At 45.8% G+C, this 26,982-nt stretch overlaps 1 protein-coding gene across 6 annotated transcripts in view; it reads left to right on the top strand.

Annotated features, from left to right (window-relative positions):
* Positions 1-26,982, top strand: part of LOC124034288 (smoothelin-like) — a 108,923-nt gene that overhangs the window by 79,274 nt on the left and 2,667 nt on the right. For 2 of the 6 annotated variants that reach the window (XM_046347270.1, XM_046347274.1), the window contains 10 exons: positions 1,972-2,042; positions 19,543-19,737; positions 20,029-20,104; positions 20,475-20,507; positions 21,486-21,668; positions 21,795-21,857; positions 21,975-22,050; positions 22,184-22,339; positions 22,423-22,549; positions 22,837-22,988. In XM_046347270.1, coding sequence (XP_046203226.1) covers positions 1,972-2,042; positions 19,543-19,737; positions 20,029-20,104; positions 20,475-20,507; positions 21,486-21,668; positions 21,795-21,857; positions 21,975-22,050; positions 22,184-22,339; positions 22,423-22,549; positions 22,837-22,988 — 1,132 coding nt within the window. The other 4 variants (XM_046347271.1, XM_046347273.1, XM_046347276.1 and 1 more) reach the window with 4 other exon arrangements.

The raw sequence follows: 26,982 nt of genomic DNA, 5'->3' as shown, positions 1-26,982 counted from the left end.
GGTTGGGTTAAATGCGGAAGACCCATTTAATTTGAATGCATTCATTTGTACAACTGACTAGGTATCCCCCTTTCGCTAACCCTAAAAGGCACAAAACAGCCCACATGGAGTTTGCCAAAAGGCACTGAAAGACTCTCAAACCATGAGAAACAAGATTCTCTGGTCTGATGAAACCAAGATTGAAGTCTTTGGCCTGAATCCCAAGCGTCACGTCTGGAGGAAACCTGGAACCATCCCTACGGTGAAGCAGCATCATGCTGTGGGGATGTCTTTCAGTGGCAGGGACTGGAAGACTAGTCAGGATTGAGAGACTGAGCAAAGTACAGAGAGATCCTTGATGAAAACCTGATCCAGAGCACTTAGGACCTCAGACTGGGACGAAGGTCCACCTTCCAACAAGATAATAACCCTAAGCACACAGGTTCAACTTCTAACATGAAAACAACCCTAAGCACACAGCCAAGACAATCCAGGAGTGGCTTCAAGACAAGTCTCTGAGTGGGCCAGCCAGGGCCCAGACTTGAACCCTATCTAACATATCTGGAGAGACCTGAAAATAGCTGTGCGTCGACGCTCCCCATCCAACCTGACAGAGCTTGAGAGGATCTGCAGAGAATAATGGGACAAACTCCCCAAATAGAGGTGTGCCAAGCATGTAGCATCATTCCCAAGAAGACGCAAGGCTTTAATCGCTGCCAAAGGTGCTTTTAACAAAGTACTGAGTAAAGGGTCTGAATACCTTTGCAAAAATGTCTAATAACCTGTTTTTTCTTTGTCGTTATGGGGGAAAAACAATTGAATCAATTATAGAATAAGGCTGTAATGTAACAAAATGTTGTTACGTTCTGAATATTTTACGAATGCACTGTAATTTTTTAAAATTCATTTTCGGAATGGAAAAACGCTTAATGAACTTATCTAAATATTGTTTATATATATAAATATAATATTAGAATACTATCAATCATCTAAATAAAAGCAAGACAGTCAGGGAGAATTTAAAATTGAATTTAGCAGTATTGATTTGATTATGTTTGAACAAAGGAACACAGCATTAGCCATGTCAAAATGCATAGAATTGCAGGAAATTAGCTATAAAACGGCAACATTTTCTCTCTCTGCTCTATGAGAAAATGTGTAGGATTGCAGAAAATGTGCTTTAAAACTGAAACTATTTATCTTCATCTTCATGGAGAAATTTTGAGAATGGCAGGTAATTGGCTTAAATATTAAAGCATGTCCCTACACTGCCACGGTGGAGGCCTCTAAGATGTTTTCCACCGGGCTGACCGTGCCCATTACCACGCCCCCCTGCCACACCCAACCACCTAAGCCCCTTTTTGATCCAGAAAAAAACGTATTATGTTGGTCCCCAGTTTACTGTGTGTTGGTGTTGGTGCACAGGTCACATGACAGTGTATGTGTGCAGAGAAAGATGGAACATGGGTGTTTGTATTAGAGGTGACGGGGTCCATAGTGTGACTCACTACCATCCTTTATGACACCATTTAAAGTTTTATTAGTCATATGCACAGGATACACATGGTATACTCCGTCCAAAGAAATGCTTACTCGCAGGTTCCTTCTCAACAATGCAACAACAATAAGAAATAATACAATATAAGAATATTATTTGAAGTAAATGGCTCAGGAGAATATTTTTTGGTTTGTTGCATAAGTATAATAAAGGAAGGCACCATGACGGCTTATGTAAGTGAGGGATGGTCCCCTCATGGACACTCAGAGCCATATTCACATCATCATGTACAATATACAAAAACATATGCTTTAGGGACTTGAGTCCATTTAACATGTAACTATTAAACTGTTAAACACTGGTGGTGTGCTGTGACATTGTTTTATAGAGCTTTTGACACTTCAGCTCCATGTAAGTCTCTCACTGTATGTCTCTCTCTCTCTCTCTCTCTCTCTCTCTCTCTCTCTCTCTCTCTCTCTCTCTCTCCCTGGCAGAGTTGACCATGGGTCTGAGAGCGACCCCATTCAAGACCCCCTCCAGCCTCACTTCTGGATCCTCATTCAAGGTACTGTAACACTCCACTCCTCCTGTCCTGGCAGAAACGCAGGGTTAAAGACACACTACAGCAATTTTTTAGACTTATCCAATTGAAACACAGTATCCCAAGTATAAATACAGTAATGTGTACAGTACACACTGAAGGGTAAAACATATATATTTTCAGCAAAGCATTTTTTTTGACACAACTGCAAACTTCAAGGAATAGGGCAATTAAGGAGATGGTCTGATGTGATGTCATCGGCCTCCCCACATGCTTGACGAACAACAGAGGAGCAATAGAGAACAAAAAAGGAAAGCCCCCCCACTTGTGCCATGACATGTCATACCTGGACCACCTATTGAGGTGTGCCTTTTGTTAAGTAAATCAGATGTTAAATGAGGTGAAAAGGAGACTGGAGTAGGACTTTAAATGACTGTAACATGTGTTAAACCTGAGTTTTGCATGTGATGCCTTTAAAAGCTATCAATAAATGTACGACTATAAGTTGAACAGTCATGGTTTTCCTCTTGCCTTAAAATGTCATACTTAATTCTATTCTTATTTTTTTTTAAAATGTATCATTGTTGTCACAAAGCACTTGCTTTGCCCCTAAAACAAGTGCCTCATGTGCCTAATAAGAGCGTGAGAGGGAGGGAGGGAGAGAGAGCGAGCGAGCAGGGCGGACGTGGTGTTTATCAAACAAAGTGTCCTTGTAGGGTATGAGAAACAGACCGAGAGGGAGGGAGGTACACTGGGCACTTCATTCTCTCTATGCCCCATCCCATCCCTCCTGAGATTTATTTCTGCACCTCCCTACAGTCCATTCCACCTCCCTACAGTCCATGCCACCTCCTACAGTCCATCCCATCTCCCTACAGTCCATCCCATCTACCTACAGTCCATGCCACCTCCCTACAGTCCATCCCATCTCCCTACAGTCCATCCCATCTACCTACAGTCCATGCCACCTCCCTGCAGTCCATGCCATCTCCCTACAGTCCTTGCCACCTCCCTACAGTCCTTTGCCACCTCCCTACAGTCCATGCCACTCCCCACAGTCCATGCCACCTCTCTACAGTCCATGCCATCTCCCTACAGTCCATGCCATCTCCCTACAGTCCATGCCATCTCCCTACAGTCCATGCCACCTCCCACCTCCCTACAGTCCATGCCACCTCCCTACAGTCCATGCCACCTCCCACCTCCCTACAGTCCATGACACCTCCCTACAGTCTATGCCACCTCCCTACAGTCTGTGCCACCTCCCTACAGTCTGTGCCACCTCCCTACAGTCCATGCCACCTCCCACCTCCCTACAGTCTGTGACACCTCCCTACAGTCTATGCCACCTCCCTACAGTCCCATGCTACCTCCCTACTGTCCCATGCCACCTCCCTACAGTCCCATGCCACCTCCCTACAGTCTATGCCACCTCTCTACATTCTATGCCAACTCCCTACAGTCTGTGCCACCTCCCTACAGTCCCATGCCACCTCCCTACAGTCCCATGACACCTCCCTACAGTCCATCCCATCTCCCTACAGTCTATCTCATCTCCCTACAGTCCGTGCCACCTCCCTACAGTCCATGCCACCTCCCTACAGTCCATGCCACCTCCCTACAGTCCATGCCACCTCCCTACAGTCCATGCTACCTCCCTACAGTCCATGCCACCTCCCTACAGTCTGTGCCAACTGTCTACAGTCTGTGCCAACTGTCTACAGTCTGTGCCAACTGTCTACAGTCCATGCCACCTCTCTAGAGTCTATACCACCTCCCTACAGTCTATGCCATCTCTCTACAGTCTGTGCCACCTCCCTACAGTCCCATGCCACCTCCCTACAGTCCCATGCCACCTCCCTACAGTCCCATGCCACCTCCCTACAGTCCCATGCTACTTCCCTACAGTCCCATGCCACCTCCCTACAGTCCCATGCCACCTCCCTACAGTCTATGCTACCTCTCTACAGTCTATGCCACCTCTCTACATTCTATGCCAACTCCCTACAGTCCATGCTACCTCCCTACAGTCCATGCTACCTCCCTACAGTCCATGCGACCTCCCTACAGTCCACGCGACCTCCCTACAGTCCACGCTACCTCCCTACAGTCCACGTTACCTCCCTACAGTCCAAGCTACCTCCCTACAGTCCACGCTACCTCCCTACAGTCCACGCTACCTCCCTACAGTCCACGCTACCTCCCTACAGTCCACGCTACCTCCCTACAGTCCACGCTACCTCCCTACAGTCCACGCTACCTCCCTACAGTCCATGCTACCTCCCTACAGTCCACGCTACCTCCCTACAGTCCACGCTACCTCCCTACAGTCCATGCTACCTCCCTACAGTCCCACGCCACCTCCCTACAGTCCACGCTACCTCCCTACAGTCCACGCTACCTCCCTACAGTCCACGCTACCTCCCTACAGTCCACGCTACCTCCCTACAGTCCACGCTACCTCCCTACAGTCCACGCTACCTCCCTACAGTCCACGCTACCTCCCTACAGTCCACGCTACCTCCCTACAGTCCACGCTACCTCCCTACAGTCCACGCTACCTCCCTACAGTCCACGCTACCTCCCTACAGTCCATGCTACCTCCCTACAGTCCCATGCCACCTCTCTACAGTCCTAGCCACTCAACTAGATGATGACACAGGGGTCCTTCCACAAAATGGGTGCCTTTTGCATACCTATGATATTTTTCAGTAGAAATTGTGCACCAATATGGCATTTTAAAAGCCTGTTCTATAAATTAAGTGACCTTTTATATACCACATAGAGAATTCAATACATTTGCAAAATTCAGCAAATTCACAAGTCCCTCCATCAACCCTGTGTCATTTCTAGGAAGATTTGAACCCACTTAATTCCAACATTTCACCATCATTGTAAAGCCCTAGATGCTCTGACAGTCATTTCTGAAGATTATTATTTGTTTTATGTGATTATTGATTCATCTACGTCTGTCCCTCATTTTAAGATAATTCAGTCATGTGAACTAAACTCTTGTTTTAATGTGCTGAATCTATTCCTTACAAAATATATATTTTAAAAAGAAACTTTGAACCTAACATTGAATCCAATAGTCAAATCATATAGTAAAAGCATGTGAGCTGGTTCTACTCTTTTTGGTAATTTCCTGGTGTTTTGTGGTGGGAAACTGAGTGGGTATGATCATAACATGTCAATCATGTTACCCATACATTTTCATTTTCTCAATTGCCTCTCCCTGTTGCACACAACAATCTTCGTTTCCCCCTGTCACAGGGGATTTATGTCTGGCTGAAGAAATAACCCTGTTACTTTGCAGCACCTACTGTAATAGGCACTTACTATAGTCTTTTTTAATTTTTTTTATATGAAAACGTGTTATTTGCTATACATTTGAACATGCACTGTTAATGACAGAATGTTACAATTCAGATGAAAGTTACACTTCTTAAACGGCACTTCTTAAAAGGAAAAAGCTCTATCATGAGTGAATGAAGGGAAGTGAATGTAGGGTAAGGGAAAAGTGTAGTCTAGTTTCCTACCTCCTTAAGGGTTTTCTATTCCACCCCCTTCCCCCCATGTAGAGCGGAGCAGTAATCTGGTTAGGGGATCAGGGCTGGGCTGGGAGGACGCTGCCTGGGATTGGGGCTGGGAGGGGGGATGAAAGATGTTGCAGAGAGACTGTCTCTATCAGTTAACCCTGCAGTTACACACAGACAGACTGAGCCAGACGAAGGGGCAAGAAGACATGTATTCATTCTACTGAAGATGAGGTGTATGCTTGACCCGTGCTAGGCATAATCAGGACTAATAGGTAACTCTGGTTGAGAGGCTTGCATGTCTGTGTATGTGATGTGTTACAATTTAATTGAAAACATTTCCCATTTTCAATGGTAAACTTTGGTGGCTCGTTGTGAAAGTCATGGATACGACCATTTTATTCTTTTGATGTCCTTTTTGTAAGGACTTACACCAAGACAGTTGCGCTACATATGTGCACTTGTCCTTGTTTCCAGGTACTGAGACCATGTGTTGAGGTTTAGAATGTGTTTGTGAATAAGAGCACAATACGTGTTCCTTTTTGTGTAGGCAAACAGGGGACACTTTTTCAGCCAAAGCAACCAGCATGGTATATCAGCCGGGCTTATTCAGGTTATTAGAGACACGTGGAAATAACTCTGCTAATGAGATTTGTGAAGGGAAGCTGGCAGATGCTATTCTCGCTCTAGGTTAGCATCAAGCAGGGCTGCTGCACTGTGCCTCTGTCCTGGATCTAGGCCCCACCACCTGTCCCACATAGCCTCTTTGGCCCATGGAAGTTCAAGGGTGCGTGACAATGATGGACGATGGATTTGTCTGGATTGGCTTCCAGTCCCACCATTAACAGGCTGTCGTGTCTTTGGCATCATTAAACTGAAGATGAATCTTTATCAAATGACTCTCTGTAATTATTATTACGCGATTAAACTGATTACTCATGTAACTGTAATTAACTAGGAAGTTGCGGCACCAAGGAAAATATTCAGATTACAAAGTTATAATTTTCCTAATATTATACTTTTCAGATATTTTCATATCAATTTTCTTAAATCATGAATTTACTAACTAAGTAATTCACAGAAATGCATAAACAAACAGTAGATAGTAACAAAGTAATGATAACGGCGTTTCCCTAGTGGGCTAAACCAGCATGGTGGCTTGTTAGACAAACGGGGAGTGGGGGTCAGGGAGTTACCACAGAGTTGATAATTATAACAATTGAAATGCTAATCCTTTACACATGAACGCTCACTCATTCGAGAACAATTGCAATCAATATATATATTTACGTTCAGTGTGTCGTCGGGTTCTCTGTTGAAAAGTTTGTTTCTGTTGGAGAGTTTGTCCGCCCTCTCTGTCGTGGATAGAATGGATAGTTCAGTGTGACATTCATTCATGTCGTTATGGATAGATGTTTCGGCGGTTGTCGGTCTTCGCGTTCAATGATACCGAATTCCTAGCTGCAGACTAGTAATTCATATCAAAGACTTGTTCTTATTCTGTCGGTATCGATAGTCTAAGAGTTTAACCACGTGGGATGGTTAAAAGATTCAGCAGTCTGGTCTCAAACCTTGGCCCTCTTGTTAATCGAGGTAAGTTGGTCTGCAACTTTTCGTCCTCTCGTAATTGAGAGAAACATGGTCTGTTGAGAAATTCTGAAGGTGAGGTTTTATTCGGAATTGCAGAAAAGGGCCTGTCCCAGGATGCCCGACCCTAACTGGGCTCATGGGCGGTCCTCTGATTTAGTTCCCTTTAAAAGGGAATTGGAGTTTCCTTCATTAAACAGTCCAAAATCACATTACACAATTTTACCAACAGTATCATCTTCACTCATTCATCTTATACAACAATTAGATGTAAACCTCATATCTGCGATTATTAAATAAACAGCGTTATGGTAATGTGGCCGCACTGTCTCCCATGAGCTCCACAAAATTGCACCAAACGGACCAGTTTGTAGCTGGATTCTTCACCGATCTTTTATACCTTCTCCGGAACACACATGTTGTTCGGACCTCAAGTTCTGTGAGGTGGAAGAAATTCCTTTGTTCTCTTCTATGAAAACTCTACTCTCTCGCTATACTGTGGCCATGAGGAGATAATCTCCTCCAGGAATTTACGACCTCTCTCTGACCACAGCAGCCTGGGTGTAGGAGACAGGGAGAGGGGGATGGGGCGTGCTGTACCCAAAGAGGGAAATGTCATGACAAGGCATTGACATTGATCCTCATTCACATTCCTCTGTCCTCTATAGGATCGTAGGGTTATATACACACTGATGGAACAGTCCTATTATGGAGGTCTTGCAATCAAAGCTGTGTGATAAGACGGTTGTTTTGGATGAGTTAGTCTTTATTGGTGTTTGGTAAAGGAGCAGTCATGGGGTACACAGACTATTTGTGATCTGTGTGGGTGGTCCTCTGCTCCTCTCTAGTGGTATGTACTCAAACCTTATCATTGTTATCACCCCTATACACAACCAGTTACTTAATGACGGCTCAGGTTCAGATAGGCTTTTCGACTGGGATAATGCAGATAAGGTAGCATTGAATCTTACAATGGGCAGAATAATAAAAATGCATCAACTCTGAAGAAAGCGAGCAAGAAGCGGGTTGGGGAGAGATGATAAATAATGGTAATTGGCCTTCGTTCTATCTCTGCGGCGACGACGGACAAGCAGTGGCACTCCTGCGGGCATGGAGATTACAGCAGAGCCCTGGGTCACGCTGGTACCGCTGGACATGGGTTTATGGCCACGGTCCCACAGTGAATGATCAACTGTCAGTCCTGGCTACTCACTGTCAAACAGCACACTAATCTCCCTATTGTCAGCACAGCCTGAACAAACACTGAGCACGGGTTACCCAACCAGCACACATGTTCCCTAGTATATGGCCCCTGTACAGGGCTTTTATGGAGGACAGGAGAAAGGGAGAGAGAGATGAGGTCTCTGACTATTTTGGAGATGATCCTGGTCTGTGGATTTTGTTAGTGGAGCCGTAAGTCAAATGCAGTGTGTTACTGTTTTATCCCTGGTGTTTTATGGCTATATGACTTAAAGCTGTGGCCTGAGATCATTTATCTCACTGTGCTGTTCTTCTCTGGAGGGGGGGCCAGGGTGAAGTCCCAGCTTAGGTTTATTGGTGTGTTCTGGATTAAGCTGCTGACTATTTTTAGACACTCTCTTGTAAATAACTGCAGTGGGGTCACAACTAGAGGTCGACCGAATATGATTTTTCAACGCCGATACCGATTATTGGAGGACCAAAACAAGCCGATATCGATTAATCTGATTATTTTTATATATATTTTTGTAATAAATGACAATTACAACCATACTGAATGAACAGTGAAAACTTATTTTAACTTAATATAATACATTTATAAAATCAATTTAGTCTCAAATAAATAATGAAACATATTCAATTTGGTTTAAATAATGCAAAAACACCGTTTTGGAGAAGAAAGTAAAAGTGCAATATGTGCCATGTAAAAAAACTAACGTTTAAGTTCCTTGCTCAGAACATGAGAACATATGAAAGCTGATGGTTCCTTTTAACATGAGTCTTCAATATTCCCAGGTAAGATGTTTTAGTTTGTAATTATTATAGGAATTATAGGACTATTTCTCTCTGTACAATTTGTATTTCACATATTTCACATAACTATTGGATGTTCTTATAGGCACTTTAGTATTGCCAGCCTAATCTCAGGAGTAGATAGGCTTTAAGTCATAAACAGAGCTGTGCATCCAATCATTGCTAAGAGCTGCTGTTTGAATGAATGCTTACGAGCCTACTGCTGCCTACCACCGCACAGTCAGACTGCTCTATCAAATATCAAATCATATACTTAATTATAATAAACAAACAGAAATCCGAGCCTTTAATATGGTCAAATCCATAAACTCTCATTTCGAAAACAAAACGTTTATTCTTTCCGTGAAATACGGAAGCGTTACATATGTTTTTTATATATATATTTCTATTTTTACCCCTTTTTCTCCCCAATTTCATGGTATCCAATTGTTTTAGTAGCTACTATCTTGTCTCATCGCTACAACTCCCGTACAGGCTCGGGAGAGACGAAGGTTGAAAGTCATGCGTCCTCTGATACACAACCCAACCAAGCCGCACTGCTTCTTAACACAGCGCGCATCCAACCCGGAAGCCAGCCGCACCAATGTGTCGGAGGAAACACCGTGCACCTGGCAACCTTGGGTAGGGCTCACTGCGCCCGGCCCGCCACAGGAGTCGCTGGTGCGCGATGAGACAAGGACATCCCTATCGGACAAGCCCTCCCTAACCCGGGCGACGCTAGGCCAATTGTGCATCGCCCCACGGACCTCCCGGTCGCGGCCGGTTACGACAGAGCCTGGGCGCGAAACCAGAGTCTCTGATGGCACAGCTGGCGCTGCAGTACAGCGCCCTTAACCACTGCGTCACCTGGGAGGCCCAGCGTTACATATTTTATCAAACGGGTGGCAACCCAAAGTCTAAATTTACATTTACATTTAAGTCATTTAGCAGACGCTCTTATCCAGAGCGACTTACAAATTGGTGCAATCACCTTATGACATCCAGTGGGACAGTCACTTAACAATAGTGCATCTAAAACTTAGGGGGGGTGGGGTGAGAGGGATTACTTAACCTATCCTAGGTATTCCTTAAAGAGGTGGGGTTTCAGGTGTCTCCGGAAGGTGGTGATTGACTCCGCTGTCCTAAATATTACTGTTACATTGCACAACCTTCAATGTTATGTCATAATTATGTACAATTCTGGCAAATTAATTACGGTCTTTGTTAGGAATAAATGGCCTTTCAACAGTTCACAACGAGCTAGGCAGCCCAAACTGCTGCATACACCCTGACTCTGCTTGCACTGAACGCAAGAGAAGTGATACAATTTCCCTAGTTAATATTGCCTGCTAACATGAATTTATTTTTTTAACTACATAACAGGTTTAAAAAATATACTGTGTACTGATTTTAAGAAAGGTATTGATGTTTATGGTTAGGTACATTATTGCAACGATTGTGCTTTTTTCGCGAATGCGGTTTTGTTAAATCATCAAGTTGAAGTAGGCTGTGATTCGATGATAAATTAACAGGCCCCGCATTGATTATATGCAACGCAGGACAAGCTAGTTAACCTAGTAATATCATCAACCATGTGTAGTTAACTAGTGATTATGTGAAGATTGATTGTTTTTTATAAGATAAGTTTAATGCTAGCTAGCAAATTACCTAGACTCCTTGCAGCCTCAAGGTCCTTTTGATGCTGCACTCGCGTAACAGGTGGTCAGCCTGCCACACAGTCTCCTCGTGGATTGCAATTTAGTCGGCGTCCAAAAAGGCTGATTACTGATTGTTATGAAAACTTGAAATAAGCCATATTGATTAATCGGTCGACCTCCAGTCACAACGATCAAAGACATTGTCACTTCTCTGATTTACACAGGTGTGCCTTAGGGCATGAATACAGTCACTTGCTTATTATACAGATACATAACATTCAGAGATATAGAGAACATTCACATGCACAACACATGCTCTCTCTGTCTCTATTTATCCCTCTGCCTCTTTCTCGCTCTCCCTCTCCAACACACATGCTCACATATGCACAAACAAAACAGACTGTGTTTTGACAGACACACACACACAAACACAAACCTTGTTGCGGTGTTCAGATGTGTGTGTGTGCGTGTGTGTGTGTGTGCGCCAGACTAAAGTGATGTCCTTGATAGGGTCTGACCCACTGCTCCTGGCCTGCCTGGCCACAGTCTCTCTGGCCTGCCTGGCCACAGTCTCTCTGGCCTGCCTGGCCACAGTCTCTCTGGCCTGCCTGGCCACAGTCTCTCTGGCCTGCTCCCCGTTCCTGGAAGCTGTTCTGCTGTCCTCTAAATCCCCGGATCAGCAGTTCAGTTACACACTCAATATCAATATTAAGGAATGCCTAGGGGTTTTATTAAATCACCAGGGTTGAGGAAGTTCCATTTAAATTACAGTCAATTCAGGAAGTACAATGATATTCCATTTCCAATTCTCATCAATGCTTTTCAATTAGGAACATTTTGAATTAGAATAAGAATTGTGTTTACTTTCTGAATTGAAACTTAAATGAACCCAACCTTGGAAACCACCATGCCAAATAACTACAAAAATGCTGGTTTTCAGTGAACACAGTTTTAGCTATATTGCTTAAGCACCATTTAGGTGTGTGTACCAGAGATTAAGAACAACATTACGTGCTAAGAGGGCTTGCTTGTGTTGCACTAACCTTGTTCACCTGATATCACTGTAAATCACTGTAGTTTGAGTTCAGATGATTTGATTCATGCAGACCTATAGTGCTGTAATTTTCTAAAATTGGAATGGTTAGAACCATTCCTTACATACACACAAATGCATGCTGGAGGCACACATTCATATAGACACAGTCTGTTCAACACTCTCTCAAAGCATTCAACTTGACACACAAAGCACTTGAAGAATGCACACGTTACAGCAGCTGGTCAGACCACTGTGATATTATTTTCTATCAGCAAGTTCCAAAGCAAGCACACGGCCGTGAGCAGCTGGCATTTAACAAGAGCCTTCCCTACGGCCAGGGTCAACCAGAACAAGGTTCAGGTTGTCTATAGCCCACCACATTGACCACCCTCTGTCTCTCTCTCACAGCTCGGTGTGCTTCTTAGGTTCTCCTAACCCTTGGTGACCTGTCCTCTGACCTGACCCATGCAGCTCAACTGACTCATAATGTCAAGCCTGAGAGGCTGCTGTCAAACACTTTAAGTAAAATTCTGTCGGCCCTCTCAGTCGGCCAGACACAGACACAGCCCCATCCAAACCCCAGTCGCCTGCCAATCGAGGTGTGAAGGACAAGGGTTCTAAATAAATGGGGAGTTGATGGGGGGGGGTTATGAATTGTTGTCACACGTATTTCCCCTCCGGCCCCCCACCAGACACCCAGGCCCTGACTGACTCAGTGGAATAATAGATGGGGCTAGTGATAAATAAATACACATGTCTATGGCACCTGAGGGAAACAAAGGGGTGGGGGCCTCTGCTGCCTTGGAAACGGGATTCTGTGAATGCTCATTGGCTGTCTGGGATTTGTGGGGGGTATAAAGAACTAGAGTTGTTTTGGAGGGTCTCTATAAACAGGCAGACAGAGAGATACTGTCCTCTTCTCCCAGGGGATACGTACTGAAAACTCAACCAACATTGCTCTTGGATTGTTTAACTCTTAGAGCTCGATTTGGTTCCTCGCGCTTAGTTGAAAGAGAGGGACTTTGCATCTCATTGTAATGAGATACGACCTTCGGTGTGACTTTTGATATTGAGAGCAGTTACCCACCATGCCTGGAGTGAACCTGGACTTCCTGTTGGCCTCAGAGGCTCCACAGCCCCTGGTGGGCAATCCAGACAGCCTGTGTGCTGAGTCTGGTTTGGAGGAGGTGATTGGTGACCTGCTAGCCCAAGATCAGGCTGAGGAGGAGGAGAGTGATGGTGGTGAGTGTGGGCTGGAGCTGACACTGCGCTGTGCCGTGGGGGAGATCCACAGTGACCTGCAGGCCTTTGGGAAGCGGGTGGATGCACGGCTCGAGGAGGCTGCAGCGCGTGTGGCTCCTCTGTCTACAGCTTTGGCAGCTCTGCAGGAGGAGAACTTGAGGCTGCGTATCCAGCAGGAGAGGCTGGCCCGCCAGGTGGAGGCTCTGTGTCAGGCCCTAGGCCTGCCTGAACCACCACCTTACACAGCCTTTGTCCCGGAGCCAACACCCAGGACTCCCAATGACCTCCAACTTCCATCCAGCACACCCCTCAGCCCAAAAACACCCGATGGACGAGATTGTGAACCTGAGGCCACACCAGTCCCACACTGTCCCACCTTTGCCACACGTCGTTCTTCTTCCACTTCCTCACTGATAGGACTAGGAGGCATCTCTCACACCAACAGCATGGTATGCCTCTCTCTCTCTATGCCTGTATGGATCCCCTCCTGACAAAATATTTAGAATCAGTTCCAGCCTCTTATTCTTTACTGACACTCTCTTCCCTATCCCTCTTTGATGCTTAGATTTTCCTCTAATCTTGGATGACAAGTTTTTGCATCTATAATAAGCATCTGATCAGTCTAGGTTAGTTTATGGTTTTAGTGTTCAGCTTGACAGCAGATTAGAGCACATTGTCAGTACAGATGTCTGGTTACATCTCCGGGTTAGGGGTATCATTGTGAAGAAGGGGATTTAACCGTAACCAATCATCTCGCCAGCTTTGTCTGCATGCCTTTAGCCCCTCCTTCCTTTAGCCCCTCCTTCATGCCTGTAGCCCCTCCTTCTCTCCTGCCGTCTTTTTCCACCCTCTACTTATGAGGACAGTTCCAACATGATCTCTATCATCCCACATCATCCCCTCCCATCCACAAAGCATGACCTTCTCTCTCTTCTCTCACTGTTTCGTGCCAGCCCCTCTCTCATTGTCTGTGAGTGTGTGACACTTGTGAGTGTGTGACACCTGCGTTTTTAATATGCATTAATCCTATTGGGTGGATGTTGGGGTTTGTGGAGGTGCCCTCACTGCCCTGAGTGTTTGTGCAGGTGTTCTTCTTTGTTTCCGTGTTCTGTCAGGGGACACACATCCTGTGGTGGGAGGAAGTATCCTGTTTTCTGTCATTTAATCTTCTGAGTAACCGCCTGGTCATGATGAAAGCCTCTGGTCTACTGCCCAAGCACTGGGCTCCTAAGATCTCTGTGGAACTCTCCTCCTAAAATAGGTCCCTAACATTGTGTTGGATTTGGTCTACCCTTCAGTCTTTTAGGAACTCCTCACCTCTCTTTGACATTACGATTTGATTTGGGATATCCTGGTCAGATACTGAACCATACCCTTCTCTGTGGCCAACTGATGGTTCACAGTCTGGGTGCTCTCTCCGATTACATCTCAGGTAATGGTCTGGACAAATGGTCTGGACCCCCCGTGGTCCAGACCATTTGTAATTACAGGACTCAAGAAATTGGACCTGATGTGCTCCTCAGGCTTCTAGAGGCAGTCAGACTGCTTTTGAACCCTGCAGCCTGCTGTAGTCCAGGTCAAGAAGGTCAGCTCTGCTCCTGTTTTGACTGGGGTAAAGGGAACCCAGCCAAGAGCTGACAATGTAGAGGCTCTCTCTCTCACTGTCCTATGTTATTTACCTTCAAATTACTCTGATGGTATTAGTCTGGTATTATGTACATATTCTTATTCATTCCTTTACATTTCTGTGTATAAGTAGTTAGGAAGTTGTTAGATTACTTGTTAGATATTACTGCATGGTCGGAACTAGAAGCACAAGCATTTCGCTACACTCACATTAACATCTGCTAACCATGTGTATGTGACAAATAAAATGTGATTTGATTTTGATTTGAACACCGGTACCGCTAACACTGACACAGAGGCTATGAAACCTGTGGACCTCTCTGCTCTGTTGGTTGGGAAATCATACTGTATGTTGCTGTAGATTGGTGTGTGTGAAAGTTTGCCAAGTCTGTTATTCCTAATAATGTAATGTATTCTGAGCTGCTCTGGGTGACAGAGCATCCTGGCTCTATAGTGTATGTTTATTGTTGTATGTTGATGACATTTTGAGGGATATTGAAGGGAATTGATGTGGTATGTGGTATTATTCAGCTGGACAGGGTCCTTAGCCCAGTAATGCTCCCAGACCAGCTGTTCCTGTCCGTCAGGCCTCTCCCACCCAGAGGGAAGCTGTTCTCCTTTAGTTCAGTCATGTCACAGACTGACAGATGACTGGCATGCATGGAAGCTGATCTTACCCGACCCCTATAAGCTTCACAATGCCGTACTATATAGATCCACCTCTGCCTCAACACCTCTTACATAACGAGTCCCGTAGGTCTAGAGTGTACGGACACTCTCAATGGCGTAGTGTTAGACTCAACCGGACACCCTTAGCACAATGTCCACTCTCATGCCCATGAAAGAAGACAAAAGAGCCTGTCTCTTTCCAATCATCAATGAATTAGAGATGCGGTTCTCTTTTCCCAGCTCTTATATAACCCAGTACTAAAAGTGTACGGACACATAGTGTTCACACCAGCCACTCTTAACCTATGTCCACTCTCACAGAAGAAAATAACCCCATCTCTTGCCCTAGGGTACTATAACTGGAACCCTATTCACTAATGAATTATATAACAAGACATTTAAAGTGGATCTGTCCTCTCCCTCACCCCTCTCCCTCACCCCCTCACCCCTAACCCCACAATGTCCAAGCATCTGTTCCAGTGAGGCCCTGTTTGTTTTGGTGTTTTAATGCAGGGCTGTGTCCAATAACATTCCACTGCGGTCAAGTGGCTCTCACTCTGACCTGTCCCATGGGTCAGACCCCTGAATCTCAGTCCAGACCTCCAGAACCAGAGGCCACCCTGGATCACACAGCTCTGTCTGCACTGGGGCTGGGGGGCACCCTCTCCCTGGCTGGTCTCTCTGGGAGGAGAGGGGAGAGGGGGGGGGGGGGGGCTGATGGGGTCAGTGCCAGCAGTCTGGGGCTAAATCTGGACCTGGACATCTACAACAAAAGCATTAAAGTCTAGCAGACCAGTCCAGCCCAGCCTCTATAGTCTGCAAAAGGCATGTGGCACCATATGATAATCTATTTACGAGGTGTTATCTATAGGCTTCATGGCCTCTTAAAAGAAATGGTTACTAAGCCAGTGGTGTCTTAATGGAAGACTGCTGCGTTTATGTCCATGTCTCATCTCCTTTATTCGTCTGTCAGCAGTGGGAGCACACAAAAAGCCTACATCTCTCCTGTCTGTAACAGCACTGACTGAGGTGCACCATCTGCTCCTGGACCATGTGCTTGTGCTTTTACAGTACTGTAGTGTGTATACTACTATAGGAGTTAAGCTGGATTCAATCCTACACAGTTTACATTATTGCACCTCTACAGGCCCATAGCCAAAGTAGTGCTTTACTCCTGTCACATGACATGAGCCCTCTGTTCCTCATCATACTGCTTAGACAGACTGAGAGGGCCAATGATGAGTGAGCTAACTGTTGCTTGGCAGGGACGTCGAACCGCTGTATCTCTCTGTTTGTAAGACCTTGGGATTAATAATAATTAGGCAAAGACTCAGTTTATGCAAAAGGCTCGTACAATTTATTCACGAGAACGTTCTAAAGTCAAGAATGCAAACACAGTCTTTATAACACACACACAAACAAGTTCAAATCTTAAGCCATGCCTTGCTCAGACAGTCTGTGTTTTTCCACTACACAGATACATTGTTTGTTTAATCTGCAACATGCTTCATAATCTTCTGCAAACCTAACAGTTTCTCCCCTCCACAGGTGGAGACAGAATGTCCTGTAAGGAACACAGTAGTACAACTTGTCTGTCGATAGCTCCTCTTATCATTTGATTCACACTTGCACCCTGCTTACATACTAAAAAGGAGCAAAAGGTCCTTGTTCTAATTCTGACGAAAACTACATACATTATCAGATTATAGTTTCTAAAGATTTCATACAATTATATGGTTTCAGGGTGGAATATTTGAATCATTACCTTTAATAAAAACAGCATGGGGATGAGATGGTAGATTGGGTGGGCTATTTATAGATGGACTATGTACAGCTGCAGCGATCAGTTAGCTGCTCAGATAGTTGATGTTTAAAGTTGGTGAGGGAAATAAAAGTCTCCAGCTTCAGCGATTTTTGCAATTCGTTCCAGTCACTGGCAGCAGAGAACTGGAAGGAAAGGCGGCCAAATGAGGTGTTGGCTTTGGGGATGATCAGTGAGATATACCTGCTGGAACGTGTGCTACGGGTGGGTGTTGTTATCGTGACCAGTGAACTGAGATAAGGTGGAGCTTTACCTAGCATAGACTTATAGATGACCTGGAGCCAGTGGGTCTGGCGATGAATATGTAGCGAGGGCAGTCGACAAAAGCATACAGGTCGCAGTGGTGGGTGGTATAAGGTGATTTGGTAACAAAACGGATGGCACTATGATAGACTGCATCCAGTTTGCTGAGTAGAGTATTGGAAGCTATTTTGTAGATGACATCGCCGAAGTCGAGGATCGGCAGGATAGTCAGTTTTACTAGGGTAAGTTTGGCGGCGTGAGTGAAGGAGGCTTTGTTGTGAAATAGAAAGCCGATTAGAAAGCCGATAGACGATATGGGACCTTCAATGCTGCGGAAATGTTTTGGTACCCTTCCGCAGATCTGTGCCTCGCCTCAATCCCGTTTCTGAGCTTTACTGACAATTCCTGTGACCTCATGGCTTGGTTTTTGCTCTGACATGCACTGTCAAATGTGGGACCTTATATAGACAGGTGTGTGCCTTACCAAATCATGTCCAATGAATTACATTTTCCACAGGTGGACTCCAATGAAGTTGTAGGAGCATCTCAAGGATGATCAATGGAAACAGGATGCATCTGAGCTCAATTTCAAGTCTCATAGCAACGGGTCTAAAAACTTATGTAAATAAGGTTTTTCTGTTTTTTTGTTTTGTTTTAATACATTTACAAAAAATCTAAAAACCTGTTTTGGCTTTGTCATTATGGGGTATTGTGTGTAGATTGCTGAGGTTTAAAAAAAATATAATAATTTTAGATTAAGTCTGTAATGTAACAAAATGTAGAAAAAGTGAAGGTGTCTGAATACTTTCCAAACGTGTGTGTGTGTGTGTGTGTGTGTGTGTGTGTGTGTGTGTGTGTGTGTGTGTGTGTGTGTGTGTGTGTGTGTGTGTGTGTGTGTGTGTGTGTGTGTGTGTGTGTGTGTGTGTGTGTGTGTGTGTGTGTGTGTGTGTGTGTGTGTGTGTTGATCAGAAATCCAGGGTAGACATTGTTAATGTTGAAAGTGACTATTGTTGCTGGAAATGGCTGGTTTTTAATGGAATATCTACATAGTCATACAGAGGCCCATTATCAGCAACCATCACTCCTGTGTTCCAATGGCATGTTGTGTTAGCTAATCCAAGTTTATAATTTTACAAGGCTAATTGATCATTAGAAAACCCCTTTGCAATTATGTTAGCACAGCTGGAAACTGTTGTTCTGATTTAAAGAGGCAATAAAACTGGCCTTTAGACTAATTGAGTATCTGGAGCATCAGCATTTGTGCGTTCGATTACAGGCTCAAAATGGCGGGAAACAAATAACTATCTTCTGAAACTCGTCCGTCTATTATTTTTCTGAGAAATTAAGGCTATTCCATGCAAGAAATTGCCAAGAAACTTAAGGACTCGTACAACGCTGTGTACTACTCCCTTCACAGAACAGCGCAAACTGTAACCAGAATAGAAAGAGGAGTGGGAGGCCCCGGTGCACAACTGAGCAAGAGGACAAGTACATTAGTGTCTAGTTTGAGAAACTGATGCCTCACAATCAAATACAAATGTAAACAAGGTTTGAAATGGTTTTGTTTTAGTCAAATATTATCTGTTTGGCCTTCTTGCGGTCAATTTGCAGCCTACAACTTATTTATAATTATGTTCCGGCCCCCCGACCATCCACTCCAGTACAAATCATCCCGCAGCTGAGTCTAGTTGATTCTTGGAGTACATGCTCCCCCTCCCACCTCCAAACGTTCCAGGAAGTTTTCCTGAAATCCTCCAGTGCTCATTCCACCCTAAATGTCAGCAAACTGCTGTAAACACAGCTGTAGGGGTTGACGGATCAGAAGCCTCCCTTTTCTGTCCCTCCCCTGGCCTTGTGTGTTCTGGTCCCATGGTTTCTCACCAGCTGGAAAATGGTATTTGAGTATGATCGACCACCTTTTGTATCTGTTTATGTCTGTGCTGAAATTAACATTGACCCTCAGCTGAGGATAAAAAATTGTTCGCACTCACAGTCTAAAATGGATACCAATCCTGATTTAAAAAGCTGTATAACATGAAAATAACCCATCATGCCCTCTCTCTCTCTCTCTCTCTCTCTCTCTCTCTCTCTCTCTCTCTCTCTGTCTGTGTAGATGGAGACAGAGCCTGTGATGGCCTCAGAGCCAGTGTTTGCAGTGGAGCCCTTGGTGCAGGTGGCATGCTGTCAGGCCCCAGCTACTGTACCCAACGGCTCTTCTGCAGCTCGGGCCAAAGTCGAAGAACGCTCCGGAAAACTGACTGCAGAACAGCTGGCCGCCATCAACGATGAGGAGCTCCTGGATAAAATGGTACTTCCCACTCCCATATCACACATGCTTACTGTCCTCAAATCCCCAAACGTAAATGTGTTGCAATGTGGTGTTGTTGTTTTTGTGTATTAGTGAAGAGTTTAATCTGATCTGCTGAGAGAACTTATATTTGGAAAGGTCATACCTTTACATTTCAGTGTGTGTCTGTGTGTCTGTGTGCGTACACTACACTCTGTGTGAGTGTGCTGTGTGTATTTGTAGCTATGTGACTGAGTTTGTCTGAAGACCGACCCCTCTCATTCCTTCCACCTGTCCTGTTCTTTCCGACAGCTGGATGAGTCCAAGGACTTTGAGGAGAGGAAGATGATCCGACAAGCCATGAGAGATCTGCGTAAGAGGAAGAGAGGTGAGAGAGACCACAGCCAGACTAACCAACCTCGTGTCCCTTCCCTCTCTCCAACCTCTAACACCTTTCAATGTTTCACTCTCTGTACTTACTTGACCACTCTATACCTCAACCTCATTTCTTTATTTACCTCCTTTTCTTCTCTTCCTTATCCATCTCTTTGTTATTTTCCCCCTCTGGTTTCATATTTGAAGCTGTTGTCTTTTCTCCATCATTGTCTTGTTTTAATTATGATATTAACTGCTGGGTCTTTCTGCTGGTAGTTTGACCTTCATCAAATCTAGTCTGCATTATGTACCTGCCTCATCTCTCGCCATTTTCCATCCTTATTTTCTGATCTTATTTTCACGTTCTGCCATCCTGCTCTCAGAAGCCGTACTGGGATGTACACAGGAGGAAATAGGTAGGAACATCCTGTGTGTTTGCGGACTATGTTAATACAGTATATGCATCCGTGTTAGTCATTTATCAATGTCCCACTTGGCTGTATCCCCTCATTGTCAACCATACTGTCCCACCAGTGCTGTTTGGAGCTTGTCATTTGAGTTTTCTCAATGACACACATTGATCATGAACTGACCAGCAGCAACCATGAACATGCAAAACCTGTATGGTGGACATTGAGGGAACGCATGAGTCTTTATGTTTTCTGGAGATGTTGGAGTGACTACCCAGCACTCACCACAGTGCCATATGTGATCTATCAGGGGGATAAGGGACTTTATGATTCACTCACTGTCTCAGGGCAAACACACCTCATGTTGTTCCACATATGGATGGCTGGGTTCAAAGTGCTAACTGTTTGTTGACTCCAGACAGGACTCGGAACTCTGTATCAGAGAAGTTTCCATGGGCTTAGTAACTAGCCACCCAGTTCATCCCTGTATTACCCTTAACCCTAGCCAATCTGTTGAAACAGTAAGTGAGAGGCCGGAGGTATTTAGTTCCATTATAATGAGCGCTTAACTGTGTCTCTGGGGATTAGGAAGGTATATGGACAGGTAAGACTGCTAGAGCTCCCAGGCATCGGGTAACAGTAGTGTTGGACAGCGTTCAGTAGCCTTTCTATGCCAGTGTCTCACTGGTCTGACGTGACGTTCAGGGTCTCTGTTTGCACTCTTTGATGTTTGTTCAGCACATGCCCCACCACAGCACGGCCTGGGGTTGGTTGTGTTTGTCTTTCACCTGTGGGTGGCTGTTTGTGTTCCAAGGCATTTGATGGTGCTTTGGAAAGAATCCTGAAATGTACCTCCGCAAACATTCAACCCATGTTTAGTTTGGCTTTGTAGCAGATGAGATGCTGTCAACTTGTTGAGTGCCTCTTCTCCCTCTTTTTCCACTGACCTTTTCCTCTTGCCATCCCTCCTCTCCTCTATCTCAGACCAGAGAGAGAAGGAGAGAGAGGTTCGTCTTGTGGAGCTTCGGCAGCAGAGAGAAGAGCGCGCTCAGAAGGGTCGTACGGGAGGAGGAGGAGCTGAAGAGGTCGTGATGAGGAAGGTGGAGAAGTCAGCTGATGGCTCCACCCTCAGCCAAGTCACCAAGACAAACCACTTCGGCCAGTCTGGTAGGCCAATCACACACCATGTCTTAGGCTGACAACATGGCTGATACATTTGGGCAGAACACTAGCTCCTGCATGATCTTCCCAGGACAGTTGAAATGGTTCTAATGTACGTGTTTGTGTGTCTAGGTGATGGCAGCAGGACAGCTCACACCACCACCATGGAGGCCAGTTATGTGAAGAAAACAGACAGTAAGTCATCAATGCATCTTCCTCCTCATTGAAATCATCATTTGATTGCTATCTGTTCTCATCCATATATGGTGTTGTGTGATCTCATCACCACCACCACCTCCCTGTGTTCTGTAGTGGGGACAGTCCAGTCGAAGTCCTACAGCTACTCATCTACCTCTTCCAGCTCCAGCTCTGCCAGGAAAGTGGGCAGGTGAGAACTGAACCCATATAATACTGTGCTGTATTGAATTCTGTGCCTAAACCCTCCTCCTCTGCAACCCCTATAGGATTAACGGAAATTGTGTTGAACTGAAATTTACTCCTTCTCTATCTTCCTCCATCAGTGTGTTTGACCGTGAGGATGACACAGCGTCCCGTGCTGCGGAGCGCCGGCAGGCTGAGAAGCGTAAGGAGCTGATGAGAGCCCAGAGTCTTCCCAAGACGTCCGCCGCACAGTCCCGCAAAGCCATGATCGAGAAGTTGGAGAAGGAGAGCGGAGGGTAAGGATAGAAAGAACTGAGAATAGCAAAGAATGAGAAGAGTTTAAACAAGTCTATGCTAACATAAACCAAACCCCCTTCAGTCCAGGGAATAAAGCGGTTGCCAAGGTGAACATGGTCCAGCGCTCCGCTAGCTGTGTGGTGCCCAATGCCAACTCCATCAAACAGATGCTGCTGGACTGGTGCCGCGCCAAGACCCGCTCATACGAGGTGAGCCAACCCACTATGGCACTATGCTGAGTGTCCAGTCTCCTTAAAGATCTGAGGCATTCACACTTCACACTAGCTCATCCTGCTACGAGGCTTAGGCCTTTATATAACCCCTCTACTGCAATCAAAACCTGCCATCATGTCTTCTCTGTCAGCAATGCTGTGTTCTCTCACATACTCTTGAGTCTAGTCTATGAGGTGACTAATGACATTTGGAAGTATTGGTTAATGCTTTGTGATTGAATATAGTATTCCTCTCCTCCTCTTCTTCTTCTTTCCTCCTGCAGAATGTGGACATCCAGAACTTCTCGTCCAGTTGGAGTGATGGCATGGCGTTCTGTGCCCTGGTCCATAACTTCTTCCCAGAGGCCTTTGACTACTCCTCTCTCACTGCTGCCAACCGCAGACACAACTTTGAGGTGGCCTTCAGCACTGCAGAGTGAGTACACACATACACTTGTAAACTGTACATCATGCATGCGCTCATAGACGTACTGAATGTGATGTCTTGAAGTATGACATGCAGTCAGAACTTCAGCCCTGGGCTAAATGGAATCTTTACTCTTGGAGTTGCTCCATGGCCATTTACAGCAGACTGGGCCAGGGTCTGAGTGAACCATCCTCCGTCCCAAAGACCATCAATCGTCTGACCATCCCAAGGCTCTGTTCGTGGGAAATTAGATCCACTGTAGCTGTCTAGCCCCCCCCCCCCCAATTGAACTCAAAATCCGTCAAACAACTTGAGAACCAGAACTTCCCTCGCCTTTCTCTGCCCCAGACCCCCACTCCTCCTTCTCTGCCCCAGACCCCCACACTCCTCTTTCTCTGCCCCAGACCCCCACACTCCTCCTTCTCTTCCCCAGACCCCCACACTCCTCTTTCTCTGCCCCAGACCCCCACACTCCTCTTTCTCTGCCCCAGACCCCCACACTCCTCTTTCTCTGCCCCATATCCCCCACTCCTCCTTCTCTGCCCCAGACCCCCACACTCCTCTTTCTCTGCCCCATACCCCCACTCCTCCTTCTCTTCCCCAGACCCCCACACTCCTCTTTCTCTGCCCCATACCCCCACTCCTCCTTCTCTGCCCCAGACCCCCACACTCCTCTTTCTCTGCCCCAGACCCCCACACTCCTAATTCTCTGCCCCAGACCCCCACACTCCTCTTTCTCTGTCCCAGACCCCCACACTCCTCTTTCTCTGCCCCAGACCCCCACACACCTATTTCTCTGAATAGATATGATCTCTCTATTGGGTATGTTTGTTTGACCTCTGTAAAAATCAACACTGAGCTGCCAGTCTATGGATTCCTCAGGCTCAGCAAGACAGGACCTCTGGGTTCTCACCATCATCTCTTAGCCTAAATACCACCTAACTACCCATTCATGTTCAGTAAGAATGCCTGCCTGAGGAAGGAAAATAATGTGAATCCACAGGATTCGATTCATCAGATTCAGCGATTGGACTCAACTCACTGTTTCCAGGGGCCCTACAGTAAGAGGGTTGGGGTGGGCCGCTGGGCCACTGCTCTTTTTTATCCCTCCTCTCTCTCATGTCTGTACAGTCAGCTCCTGGATCTGTTACTACCACTACTACTATCTCCTGTACCTTTAAACCTCCACTCTCTCATGTCTGTACAGTCAGCTCCTGGATCTGTTACTACCACTACTACTATCTCCTGTACCTTTAAACCTCCACTCTCCATCCACTCTCTCCTCTCAGAGACGTTCTCCTCAGTAACCGCTGTGTGATGTGACCCTCCATCCACCAACCCTGATCTAAACCAGGAAACTCCTGAGACTGACCCCTCCCCAAACAACAACCACCAGGTTACTACAGTACAGGAAGAGCACTCGAGTGACTTCCTCCCAGACCCCTCTCCTTCCCTCTCTCCTTTAATCTGTCCCTCTCCTCCTCCTCCTCTTCCTCACTCCACCTCTGTCATCTCCTCTTTTGATGAGGTCATGTACTGCCGACCTCTGTCCTGTCACCCACCAGTGTCTGCTGTGTTCACCTGTCCTTAGAGCTACTGTGGTGATGCTGCTCATGACAAGGACCATGATGACGTAAACACCGGATTGTCAAACACGTGTTCCTCCTAGCTAGACCCCCAACCCCCTCTTTGCCACTGTGCTGCACTGTCACTCCCTTACCAACCTCACCCCCCCCCCCCTGCCACTGTGCCTCATCTGGAACCCTCTCTCACAACCTCCAACACAAACACACCACCCTGTGCACCACCAGTGTGTTTCTCTTCTAGGTTCACCCTGTGGTCCATGTCTTTATGTCAGTGTAGGATTCTTCTTGTTTTTTTCTTGTCTCTTGTTTTTGTACTGGACAAAACAAAGCCAATGTTCTACCATTGATGTCTCTATAACCCCATGCCCAAGTCTTTTGTCTCAGTGCACAGAAAAAAAACTACAAAAAAAACAAACAAAAAGGCAAAATGGACGTCACCTGACGCTTCATTTGCCATTTTGTTGTGTCTGCGTGTGTGCACATATGTGTCATGTTGTTCATGAAGCATGTCAACTCATGGATATGTTTGTTAACACAGGGAATGTAATGTTATGGTGTGTTTTTGTGTCTTCTCTCTCCCTCTCTCCACACCCTGGCTATTCCTCTCACTTGGCTGCTCACTGCTCACTCTCTCATCCTCCTTCCTTCTGTCTCCCTCACTTCTACCTGTTCACTTTTCATATATCTGTATTTTCGGCTTTCCTCCCTCTTCTCTTTCTCTCCCCCTCCCTCGCCCCCCTCTTTCCCCCTGCTCCCTCTCCGGGGTGCGGGTGCAGGAAGCTGGCTGACTGTCCCGAGCTGTTGGACGTAGAGGACATGGTGCGGATGCGTGAGCCAGATTGGAAGTGTGTGTACACGTACCTGCAGGAGTTCTACAGGGGCCTGGTGACCAAGGGCCTGGTTAAAACCAAAAACTCCTCCTAAGAGTCACACCCCTAGGACCCCAAATGCACTCATGGTGAGAGAGGGAACAGGCCCACGGAGGAACCTCACGCTGGTGCTGGGGGTTTATGGGGTGGGATTGTTGTGAGTGGGAGATTCTCAATTGAGCGAAAGTCTATACTCTACTCGTGTCCTCCGTCCTCTTCTCCGGCCATGACCCAGAAACCAATAAGTGGTCGCCATATGTAGGATAATTCATTAATTGGTTAACCGAGGAGTTTCCTCATCTCCTAGATTGTCTCATCCAGCGGAGGATACCAGAGTTTTTCTCTCAAACCCTTGAATCAGCTGTTGTTTACTCGAAGAAGAAAAACATACACACATTTAAAACGATACGCTACTTATACATTTATCCATAAAATATCTAGCACAACTAGCTAAATGTATTTTTACCATTTTACACATGACATTTGCCTGATGACGAGCTAGTTGCGAAGGAGAGTCTAATTTCATATATGAGCATTTGTTTCCATGTTTCCTCTCCTCGATGACTCCTATCCTCGATTACCACTGACCTTTTTCAAAAGGAGGCGAGGAGAGGACAGAGAAGAGGATGTGAGGAATTGAGCAAATCCAATTGAGATTCTCCCAGTGTGTGACTGTGGGTGTAGGAGTGCATGTTGTCGGGGGGTCAGGATCAACAACAGTGCCACCAGTTCCATCATATTATGATGGTGAAGTCAGACAGGAGAAGAGTGAGCCAACCATTAATACATTCAAGATCATTATCCTGCAGGAAGTCATATGAAGTTGTAGGAAGCGTACTCTTAGTGTAAGTCAGAGCTCAGTTTTCTCCGCCCTGTGAGCCAGTGCTGGGGTCCAGAGGCCCAAACATGGACTGTGAGTGTGTGACTGCAGTCAGAGCCAGGTTCCAGGCTCCAGCCAGGCAGAGGGCCAGCCATCAGCACACCCCATCTGCAGCTCCACACTTTAAAAGGAGCTGCCGCAACACAACACTGGAGTGGAAACAGAGATTGGAAACAAAGTGGAGAGGAAAAAGAAATGTCAGACCTGTGCTGTGTGAAGCATGTGTATCATCTCCCCTCATTTAGTGACTTCAGAATTACTGATGTTTTACTACTTGAAGTGTATAAAGCCTGGTCAGTTATATAAGCCGTTGCTGAATGACATAAATAGACTTATCTCCTTAGTATCTAACACAACAAAGAAAAACTTCATACAGAGTTTTACAGGGTTGACATTTGTGTTTGTCTTTGAGGGGCTAGGTTACTATCTGCTGGTATAGGAGCTGACTCCCTCCCACCTTGCAGCTGTTTCCCAGAGCTCTCCCTCTCCTCCTGCTCTGCGCTCCTTGTTGGGCAGCTCACACTGCCATACTGTTGACTGTCAGTCAACTACAGTACTTTTAGGGTTTAGTAGTCAAGTGTGCCTCCATGTGGTTATATTCCTGCATTGCACATAGATTATTTTGTTTACCAAATGGCAGAATATGTTTGGAACAGATACTTTGTAGT

Source organism: Oncorhynchus gorbuscha, linkage group LG04 (assembly GCF_021184085.1).
Source record: "Oncorhynchus gorbuscha isolate QuinsamMale2020 ecotype Even-year linkage group LG04, OgorEven_v1.0, whole genome shotgun sequence".
NCBI classification, from domain to species: Eukaryota; Metazoa; Chordata; class Actinopteri; order Salmoniformes; family Salmonidae; genus Oncorhynchus; species Oncorhynchus gorbuscha.
The sequence above is the reverse complement of the archived record's forward strand: the minus strand, read 5'-3'. Positions and strand labels throughout refer to the sequence as shown.